General features: G+C 38.2%; 1 protein-coding gene across 1 annotated transcript; it reads right to left on the reverse strand.

Moving 5' to 3' along the window:
- Positions 1 to 2,531: 2,531 nt before the first annotated feature.
- LOC133718834 (very-long-chain aldehyde decarbonylase CER1-like) lies at positions 2,532 to 6,831 on the reverse strand. Its single transcript, XM_062145710.1, has 10 exons — positions 6,685 to 6,831; positions 6,325 to 6,545; positions 5,987 to 6,222; positions 5,203 to 5,422; positions 4,528 to 4,900; positions 4,326 to 4,433; positions 3,583 to 3,783; positions 3,390 to 3,485; positions 2,978 to 3,151; positions 2,532 to 2,859 (listed from the first exon to the last, which is right to left on the reverse strand). Exons 1-10 carry the CDS (start codon positions 6,742 to 6,744, stop codon positions 2,686 to 2,688), a joined length of 1,863 nt encoding a protein of 620 aa, XP_062001694.1. The 5' UTR covers positions 6,745 to 6,831; the 3' UTR covers positions 2,532 to 2,685.
- Between the last annotated feature and the right edge of the window lie 5,140 nt (positions 6,832 to 11,971).

Raw genomic sequence — 11,971 nt, forward strand, 5'->3', positions numbered from 1 at the left:
TCAGTTCTTCTTCTTGATCGATGACTATCTTCTTTGGGGGAGCCATTTCTGGGTTTCTGTGAGGAGGGTGTTGGCAGTAATAGGGTTTTTGGGTTTAGGAGACTAAAAGAGTTTCTGATGTGACAGGTCTGAAGTGGCTGCGGATTTAAATAAGAAATTTTGTGAGGGAAACGATACGACAGAAAGGCGTTTTAGCAAGCGAGAGAACGCAACCCTCATTAATGATATCGTTTCAAGCAAAAGGCGTGCCGTTTTAGTCCCCTTCAATCAGTTACATTTTCGCGGGCCTGATTTCGGGGCCTGGGGGGCAATGTTTGAGCCCAAAAGTAATTTTGGCAAGATCCTTTAATGGGTTTAGCACAGCGGGCCGATACCTGCGGCCCAAAAATAAGCCTACTTGGGTTTGGGTTACAGCTTCGCCCATTCCGTGATCCATAAGGAAAATGAAACCTTATTGGAATCAAGTAGCAGAGATTGAATATGAAACTTCAATCAATAATCCTTCTGTGGCAAGGAACAGTCGAAACCCTAGGTATAAATACCAGGTTTCAAGGACGAATCAAGGACCTCTCTCAAATCAATCAATCCTAGCGATTACAAAGCCTCCCCCGGAGCAAACCTTCAACCTCGTTGAAACCCGGTGACCGCGCGCCAGTCCTAGTCTCTCCAAGAGCCGACTGCCAGTACCACTGCCATCGATACTACCAGCGAAGCAAGAGTAACGCCCTCTCAACCCAGCGAAGCTAAAGTCACGCTTTAGCAAACCCTGTGCTTTCTCCAAACTTCCCAGTGATTGCTCTGCTCAACCTACAACGTTGAGTATTGATTCGGTGACGCGAAGAGATCACACCCAAAGTCCTTATCCGTAAGGCAAGAAGTCCTTTCTCGGAAGGCATAGAGAAGAACCTTGTGGCGAGGTTGGTGCTCTCCTCGTCCACAACGCTTGAAGAAGAAGTCAGGTCAAGGGACTCCCCCGACGACTGCACCCCACGGTGCTGGCACGCCTGCGCACACGATCAAAAGAGACAGTTTGCAAGCCAACTGGTTTTGGAGCCAAACACAGTGTGCTAAAAGGCTTGAATTATACAAGTCAGCTAGGGATGAGGTTGATTCTGTATCATGGGTCCGCTGATCTTTGTTTCTGAATGTCATCATAGTTTCTGCTACGGAGTTTTTTCTTTTTATCTGATTATGTTGTTGACCCAAGTTCTCAGGCTTTGGGATGGGGTGGTGAATTCTTGTTTTATTGTTTGATTATATTTGCTGTATTTATCTTTTGTATATCTGTAGTACGTATGTAATGTACTCTTTTATAATATATGATTACATATCAGATTGATGTTGCATGGCGTATGTACCCGCTTCTTTCCTTTTCTCCATGTCTCTTATTTTTCCGTATTTTGCTTCTGCTTGCGAGTGCAAAGTCATTGTTGGAAAACTTGATACTGTCTCTTGATTTCAGTGTTGCAGTTTGTATGATTGTTTATCGGTCTTGCCAAGGAATAGTAACCGTGAGACTTAAGTGGATATCAATTGGAGTATTTGATACCCTTCATCTTAAGACTTGTGTTTGCATACACCCTGTTAGAAAGCAGACCCATCATGCATGGTACATGCTTCCCAACGCCTTGGAGCAATAGCATCCACCGTAAGCATTCCGCCAGATCAGAAACTGCACCACTGGCCGAACCACCGAGCCAATGCTGAAAGATTAAAAACACTAAAGCACACATAATTGCATATTGAATAAACACAACAAACATATCATTACAAAACAGAGTGCAGCATATATATAAAACATGTCCCATGAGCCTTCATAACTTGCAGAAGGACTCGTACCAGTAGACGATGAAAAGGAGGCCATTGATTAAGAAACAAGAACTTCTGTGATCCTCTCTCTGTTTACTTGCAACTATCTATGGGGCTAGATTTCTGAAAGCTCGTGAATAGAGAGGTCACAGAGACCTTGTTTATATAGTGATCAATGTAAATAGAGTCCTCCCCATAAGAGGCATATGAATTCTATCGAAACTGATCTACTACAATTATATCTGATGTTTATTACTTGGTTTCCAAGATATTTAGATCTCCTATTATGAAGTGTGATTCTTATCACAACATAATTATACAAGGACTAGGAAAAGTGTTCTGTCTCGGATTAATTATTTCTGCAATCTATGATAAGTTATCAATCATAATGCAAATTGTATTTATGTTCAAACTCTATTCTTACAAATGCTACTAGAATCCAATGGAAAACCTAAACTACAACACTACCCTATTGAGGAGCTAGAACCACTAGCCAAGCCATTCCAAAGAGAACAAGAAATCAGAGGTCAGAGCCTACAAGGAGAAGAGAGCGCCATCCCCGTTAACCGGCTGCACACCATCACCATGAATGTAGTTGCTGAATAGTAATATTCTTTCCCTTAAACACAGCAACATGATTTGAGAGCTGGGAAGCATAGTCGAACTCGAACATAACCTTCAAATGGCATTATATGAATACAAGAGGTAGTACATAGAGGAAATGCTTTGGTTGAAGATGTGACTTATTAATTTTTGGTTCAAGAACTACCAAGCACAGTACAGCTGAACATAAACTCAAACAATATCAAAATAAAAACAAGGCGTAGTCAGAACATAAATCATAATTGGGTAATGCTTTCTTGAAGAGGTGACTGATCAATCTTGGCCTCTTTGGAGATTTAGAGGCTGAAAGCCATGTCGAAGAGTTGCTTGCCAAACTTTGTCAATGCTGGACATGGTGTAACCACACTCGTGCTCATGCCAACCTTCCAATGCATGCACTATTCCTGCTATACGCCACGCACTCATCACCCTCCTTGGCAACCAGTTCTGATTGTCACAGTATATAAGCTTTAGTTAACCAATTACCTACTAAGTAAATAACAAACTAATAATGGATGAAGAAATAACATTATAGAAATTTCTTTATTGGTTACTAATTACCCACCTCACAAGAGTAAACATTCTCAAGAGACTTGGGGATCTTCATTGCTGGTGTGTAGTGGTAGAAGCAGTCTCTGCGCAACTGTTTTGGTGGAAATTGAGAGAAGGGAACAAAAATTGTTCCTTTTGGTGCACTCAACTGTTCTTTCTTACTCAACCCATCTCCCACCAACCAAATCTGCATTGAAATTCCACTGCAAATTAAGTATCAAAAAAAGTAATTTGAAGAGAACAAGTTTTCTATGTAGCTCTAAACCGTAAACCCAAGAAAAATAGAAATCCCTATTTTCTACCTAAAAATTTGTTAAACAGAAATATATTTCTTCAATTAATTTGTTATGGTTGTTAAATATCCACAGCATATGAATAGATAGAAACAATAAGAAAGCTGGTATAGAAAGCAAAATTTTCCTTACCTTTTGAGCATAGCTTCTGTCATAAACCACCTTACCCTCTGTAGCATTTAATGATTTGGTGAGCTTCAAATACTCGGCCTGCTGTAATGTAACTACCTGAAACAAATTTATCCAATATCGATATCAGCAGGTCAGAAAACATATAGGAATAGAAATATGAAGTCATATATATGAATATGTAATTGACATATACCTGGATATCCCTCTGGCACAAAGAAAAGGCAAGGGCATAAGCTACCTTTGTGAGGTTGCCTGCAAGGAGAACCTGGGTTGTTCCTTTCGGAATGCTGTTAAGGATGACAGCCACAGCTAAGCTACTCCCATCCACCACCTTGATTTTCAGCCGTGGATTCCTCTGGACATATATACCACCATTATTATTGAGCCTCTCACCCTGCAATGAGATATACGAAAAAAGAGATCAATCAATATCGATGTATCACACACACACACACACACACACACACACACACACACAGATATATATATATATATATATATAGACACACACATACACACATACATACAAACCAAATTAAAAGAATTTAAGGGGTTAGGATGCATGGCTCTAATTTGACCACGTACTTAACCGTCAAGATTTTAATAACGTACACTATTAGTTATTTGGACCCGCTGATCTATGTCTTTATTATTAAAACTTTACCCACATATATACACCTATGTACATGGTTACTAACAAATGACACCCACACCCACATATATACAGGCACCATTAATTGTGTCATCACTGATGTTAAATCTACTTCCATTCAAATAGGGAAGTTCAAGGACATATACACACACAGTAGGTCAGGAAGTTTAAGGACATAAGTGAGCTTAATTAAATAGGGATAAAATGTGAAATAGATAGGTGAATTGATGAAAGAAATAATAGAGATCTAAACTTTAACCTACACACTTAAACACTGTTGTTACCTGATTAAAGAGACCTAAACTTATAACTTTGACACCCATTTGCTCAGCTTCAAGTATGGCATCCTCAATCGCTCTGTTTATAGCTTCAGTTTGCCATGAGAGCAAGTACTGCAACTCATAATTAAAGGTAGCAAACAAAATCAAATTAACTGAATTGGGAATACATCAAGATATAGAGAAAATGAAGTTAAGTGCTTCCTACCTGCAAACTGTATTTTGGAATAACCCAAGTTTGTAGTCTGTGTTTATCAAAACGCTGCCTCTCAATAACAAATGAACGGCCAAATATCCAAGTTAGCATCAAGGACCATAATGTCACAGGCCAAAACAACCATAAGTACCATGTTGAAGTGTGTGGATTAGAGGCCAAGGAAGCAAATGCCAGTGGGAGTCGGTAGATGGATTCAGTTGTTGTTAAATGGGTTAGATGAACCACATCAGGTGATTCCTCTTTCCTGAGTGAAGATTCGTGTAGAGTATCACTAGACTTGTCCATGGTACCATATATATAGTCATAGATTGGCATGAAGAGGGAGTAATTGGTTCGAAATTGTGTGTGATGCAAGGAGTGGTACCTGCAGATGAAACACGTTTGAATCATACAGAAACAGCTAAACAGACGCTTACATTTCTGCACTAAAAAGATTTCTTACCAACAAAGTTTCAGATCGCTTATTTTGAGAAAAAAAAAAATTAATTGATACAAGCTTATCAACAAGGAAAAAACAAACTTAGTGGTTACTTATCACCATTTGAATGTATTTTTCATAATGTGCGTTCCTACATGTAGGACTTGTGTGTCTATGCGTATGCAATACATTGAATAACATCAATTAATAATACAAAGAACAAAATTGTCTTATTGAAGAAAACTTACGAGGGAGTATATATTAGATACTTAATAGGAGGAAAAAGAGAGAAGATCCAGTTCGGAATGAACTCGAAATTGCAGTGCCCCAAGTTGTTCATGAAGTCGATATAAGTAATATAAACAAAATAGGATGAGATGGAAGCTGTTCCGATCAACAGAGTTGGCACCATTGGTATTGCGAAGAGCATGAAATATGTTATGTGCTCCGCAAATGGGTGAGTCACAGCTGAAATATACATTCATCGATCCATGTCAGTAATTGAAATTACTATTCGTACGTATTGTTCTGGATCTTTTACTTGTCAAGAATAAATTAGAAGTAAAATTTTTGTTTCTTGATTTTTTTTGCTAGATTAATATGAATTCTGCATTATTGCATCTGTACGGTCTTTACAGTAGCATTGAATTGAAGTTTCCACTTACCAAACAGTGAAAACAGAAGGTCTATTGCCTTTTTTTTTTTTTTGAGAAGAAAAGACTAAGAAGGGACATTCTCATTGATATTTCATTAAATCTATTCAAGATATTTATATATAATGCACGTTCTGTAGATCAGTAGATATTACTCCTTATATGTGGGGCAATATTCCTAAAATAGAAGGTACACATTTTTTCTTTTTTGGATATAAATGTTTACATCGCTTACTAATAGTGTAGATAAATTTGAAATGTAACTGAACATGAGAGGACGAAAAATAATCTTTCCTGACAAATACATCAAGTCAATTAATATGTGTAGTTTAGGCTTATTGGCATAATGCAAATCTTGGAATATATAGATATGTCTTACAAGTAATTGGCTCAGTGACAATGGAGGAATGGTGATGAGAATGGTAGCGAGAGTAGAGGAAATGGTGGTGAAGTGCTCTGTGTAACCAGTAGTAGAGATACTCGACCGGACCAGCATGAAGCAGCATCGTCATGACCAACCCATCTCCCCTCCAAATTGGTAGGTCAGTTTGATCCCTAGGCAGGACGCACCTGCCTATGTAAAACAGCATTCCATTGAATATGATTTGATCATCCCTGTCCAAAACAAATCAATTCAAATTTTAAACAACCATTCACTTCAACTAAACTGAGAACGAGTCTTAATTAGTTTAAGTTCGCGGTGCAAACACCACTAACCAATCTCTTTCTCTGTCGACTTGTTCAAATTCGAGGCCCTTGTCCACGATTGTTCCTTTGCCTCTGGCAGTTTGATAGCGAGAAAGTGAGATCCATATCTGGTTGTGGAGCATCCTCCACAACAGAAATGGAAATACGAGGATGTAAAATAGATCTGTGCCTTCTTCTCCAAACATATATGAGTATGTGCTGTGAATCACCCAAGGAGCTAACACCACGTACTGCAACAACAAAACCTCATATACATCAGTCTCACCAAAGTAGTCCACAAAGGAAATACCATGCTGGTGATATATAACCGTGATATATATAGACATGCATTAGCTACCAAGCATTCACATAGAATAGAGAAAGGCACACCTTAAAGCTCCCAAGAGGTGTCCATGGCCAGTCAGTAAGAATTCCAGGTGTGGAAGCCATTTGTTTGTTTCTGAGTGGTGATCTCTACCTTGGGACTTTAGAGGTGTTTATATAGAACATAGCATGAGCCCACACACTACGTGTGATCAGAGAAAAGGAAAAAAAAAAAAAAATAATAACAACAACACTGTGTGAGGGAAGTTTTAAAATATAAAAAAATTTAAAAAGTGTGGAGAGGTAGTTAAAACTTTAAAGCAGTGGGAGCAGGAGAAACGTATGTTATTTTTTATAATTATTTTGGTTTTCAAATTGACTTTAGTATCTCTATTGATTATTTTTTATTTTAAAGTATTTTAATATTTGAGGGGTAAATTGGTAAAAAAAATGGAGAGCAAACTCTCATCTCTTAGTAATAGTATAGATGAAGATACGTGTGCATTATATATTTTGGTAATAATGATGATAGAAAATGATTTGTGGCCTCAATGAAGCCTAGGATTTTTGGCCTCAACCTCGGTGTCATGCCATGTCACTTACAAACATCACCTATTTGCCAAAGGGTGTGGCTATTGCCACACTATTAACTACTTTTTGTTAACCCTACATTCTCTTTTCACCCTACATATATATTTTTAATTATAAGTTTACTTTGTTCATCCATTTGCAGTATCTAAAATACCATTTTTCAATATAACTTACTACGGCACCCAAAAACTATGCAAGTTCTTGTTCTCTTTACCTAGCAGAGCTAATTTTCACCTAATACATTCACTCAAGTATCAGAAAAGGTATAGAAAGTTAAACTTTAAACTTTCCAACACTATTTCATTGAAATATTCAACTGGGCATCTAAAAAACTCAAACTGAGAGCAAACAACAACTTCCAATTGTATTTCTTAAAAAGATAAAAATAAACTGTTGTACGTTTTATACTAATTCATAGAGGTATTATATCAAACACCCTTCATGCACATTTTCTAGCATAACTAATTTCTATCACGACTCAGAATTAAAGAAACCCACTTTCCTTTAATATTAGCAACAACCTCCAGTTGTATACTCATTCATAGAGGCATTATATCAAACACCCTTCATGCACATTTCCTAAAAGAGCTAATTTCCATCACGACTCAGAATTAAAGAAATCCACTTTCCTTCAATATTAGCAAGTGTGCAACACTCTGAATCAGGAATTTGGTTCCAACTTTCAAGTAAATATCTTTATCAACAAAACCCAAAGTACCATAGATAACTAAGCAAAGCACATTTTTTCTTCAATATTAGCAACAACCTCTAGTGTATACTCATTCATATAGGCATTATATCAAACACCCTTCACGCACATTTCCTAGCAGAGATAATTTCCATCACAACTCATAATTAAAGAAACTCATTTTCCTTCAATATTAGCAACAACCTCCAGTTGTATACTCATTCATAGAGGCAATATATCAAACACCTTTCATGGCTTGCAAGCACATTTCCTAGCAGAGCCAATTTCCATCAGGACTCAAAATTAAAGAAACCCACTTTCCTTCAATATTAGCAAGTGGGCACCCTTTGAATCAAGAATTTGGTACCAACTTTCAAGCAAACGTACAACTTTATCAACAAAACCCAAAGTAACCATAAATAACTAAGCAAAGCACAACAAAATTTGACTGCAAAAGGAGGCAAAACTTCAAGCTTTAATGGAAGTAGTTAGAAAGAGAACAAGAACCTACATAATGGGTCGTAAGGTATAACCAAACCCTACTTAAACCCATAACGGGGTCCAATATACATACCGAAAATGTGTGGATTCCAAAGCAGTAATAAATGAAAAAATGGTCAATTCGATAGCAAGTGATTAATTTCAGAGTGAGAGTGATAGTGAAGGGACAATGCCCATGTGTAATTTTCAATTCTACGATCATAAACGAAGAAACATGAAAAGAAAAACGTGATTACCTCATTTTTAGGCTCCAAGTAGCGTTAATATGATATATTTTGAGGCATAAAAGTTGTTAGCATAACATATTGAAAACGATTGAAGAAGATGAATGCTAAGAAAGAAAGCGTTAGGTTTTAACAATGAATAAAAAGATTAAGAATGAAGTTTAAGTACATGTTTCGTAGGGTGTAATCTAAATTTGTTTTTTTTTAATTTTTTAATAAGATATTTTCCTTTATTATAATTTTATATTGAAATATTTTAGTCTTTCAATAAATCAAAAACCTGTAGGATGAACAAAATAGTTAGTAGGGTGGCAATAGCCACACCCTTTGCCAAAACATGCCATGTAATTCTTGAATAAAAAGACTATCTTATCATTCCAAAATCTAATTGCTCTAAATTATTTTGGCTTTCCTCTAAAAAAAATTATATTGTTTGGCTTTTTATTATTATTATTATTATTATTATTATTATTATTATTATTATTATATATATATATATATATATATATATATATATATATATATATATATATATATATATATATAGGGCTGGATTCGGTAGTAAACCGATCCATTTTTCCCCAAACCGATGCCGAACCGACCTTCGTCGGTATCGAGATTTTCAAACCGCCGCCGATCCGACATAGTCGGTATACCGACTGTCGGCAAGCCGAGATTTCGGTTGGCATAGTTCGGTTTTGAGTTTGCAGCTGGAGATTCAATGATGTTGGAGATGAGGATGATCTGATGATGGAATCTGTGTTGATTTGATGGGGATTGGGGAGGAAGAAAAACGAAAAAAAAGATGAGAAGAGAATAGATGAAGCAGAACTGCAGAAACTGCAGAAGAAGAAGAAGAAGAAAGGTCGAAGACCAGGTGAGAGAGAGAGATTCTGTTTTGTCACTTTGTGTTTAATGAGATTTCAAACTTTAATCTCACCTAAGAAGTGTATAAATATAAACTTTGAGGACATTTGACCATGAGCAGCTCGTGCTCTAGCGGTGAGGGGTTGAGTTCTTGTGAAAGAGGTTGAGGGTTCGAATCATCTCTTCCACAATTTTATATGTTTTGTATAATTGTTCGGTATCACCTAAAACGAGTATAAATATAAAGTTTGTTGGTATTATATTGAGAGCAGGTTGTGCTCCAGCGGTGGGGAAGTGAGCCGTTGTGGAAGGGGTTGAGGGTTCGAACCTCACCTCTTGCGTGGTTTTGTGTATTTTGTATAATTCGGTATGAGGTATTGTATACGGTCGGTACGGTATACCGACGGTATGCAATATCTCATACCGAAGCCGAGCCGAAGGGAGCCATACGGTACGGCTCAGCCGAGCCGAAAGTCGGCAGGCCGACTTTTCGGCCCAAATCGGTCCGGGCCGGTTCGAAAATCGGCCGGTTCGGTTGCTTCGGCCCATTTTGCCAGCCCTATATATATATATATATATATATTCAATGTAGAATTAATCAATTAATATGGTGTAAGTATATATATATTATCGTAATTCTAACCTACAAAAGTCAAAAATTTTAATAAAAAAAAAAAGGAAAATGATCATTTACCCGATTTTAGGCTAAAAATTGCCCACTTGCTCCACCAACTGTTTTTTAACCCCATTTACGCAAAACACTCTAAGGGATTATTTCCCCTTTACCCAATTATTTCTTTTTTCTTTTTTTTTGAGACTTTTTTGCCCTCTCCTTCTTTCTCACTTAGAGAGAGAAGTCACCTTCCACCTTGCTGTGCTCCGGTGACCAGTGGCCGGCGCGGTCTCCGGCGACCGGTGACCGGTCTCCGGCGAACGGTGACCGGATTCCGGGAACCGGTAACCGAAATCCGGCGACCGATGACTGGAATCCGGAATCCGGCTATTATTGCTCCCCAGTAATCATATTACTGCCTCCCAGTAATCATATTATTGCCTCCCAAAAATCATATTATTGCCGTCCAGTGAATTGTATGAACTCCCAAAACCAAAATGAATACACTACAGGAACAATTGATCAATTTATAATAATATTATTGGCTCCCAATAATCATATTATTGCCCCCCAATACAAAGTCCAATGTCTCTACTGCCTCCCAATAGACCACCAAAAATGCACCATTTTGTATGATTCACAGATAATTTGTCTTTAATACACAGAAAACAACATGTAACTTATCAATACACCACACTATAGTGATCCCTGTCCCTCATTTCAAAGTCTACTGGGGGCCAATAATGTGTCTACTGGGGGCCAATAATGGGTTATTATTATCTTCCAAATAACCATTTCCAAGTGCCTGATCAAGTAGATAAATCTCTTATGTTAAGAGAAACCTCGATCTGGTGGCCTACCCACGGGGCTCGGAGCCACCAACACATCAACACCAATCCCAGAGTAGCCAGTCAAAACAATCCATGCCATCACCTTGAGACGCGCAACACCAGAAGGCATGACCACCTCGAACGCCAGCCGCTAGAGAAGAAACCATAACAGTAGTGCCACGCAGCCATTCACCAATCTGAGAGAAGCAGAATGCGCGACCTCCATACTTGACCGCGCCAAAGGAGGTAGCGGTCCGAATGACCGGCTGGCTCCGACAGCGTCGCGGCACCGAGATGGTTGCTCCAATTGCTGTACTGCTTCGCCAATCGGATCTGACAGAGACAGAGTTTCAGTCGGATTCCGAAGGCCTCGACATCACCACCATTAGAGAAGTGAAGGAGGTTTGGTTTTCGTGACCGGAGACGACGGCGACGAGGATCATCACCGGGCATCGAGGCGACGAGGATCATCACCAGGCTGTACTGCTCCGCCAATCGGATCTGATAGAGACAGAGTTTCAGTCGGATTCCGAAGGCCTCGACATCGCCACCATCAGAGAAGTGAAGGAGGTTTGGTTTTCGTGACCGGAGACGACGGCAACGCGGATCATCACCAGGCATCGAGGTTCTGGGCCGTGAGCGTGAGGGAGGGAGGGAGTGAGCGAGAGAGAGAGATTAATGTAATTTATTAATTAAAATGAGGGTAATACTGTCAAACACTGTTAGTTTGGGTAAATGGGGTTAAATAACTCTTGGTGGAGTAAGTGGTCACAGCCCCAAAAAAAAAAGTCAAAAATTAAAATTAGTTGCACAAAAATGGAAAGAAAATATATTAATATCGTAATTCTAACCCATGAAATCTAGTAAATTGAAGTAATATTAAACTCTTTATTAAATGAATTTATTAAAATTAATGGAAGGTTAGTTACCTTACACTGACAAGTTAATTAGAAAGTCAAAAATTGAACTGGATCCACACAAATGGAAAGAAAATATATTGATATCCTAATTCTAACCCACAAAATCTGGTAATTGAAGA

This window comes from Rosa rugosa, chromosome 6 (genome assembly GCF_958449725.1).
Source record: "Rosa rugosa chromosome 6, drRosRugo1.1, whole genome shotgun sequence".
In the NCBI taxonomy this organism is placed as follows: domain Eukaryota; kingdom Viridiplantae; phylum Streptophyta; class Magnoliopsida; order Rosales; family Rosaceae; genus Rosa; species Rosa rugosa.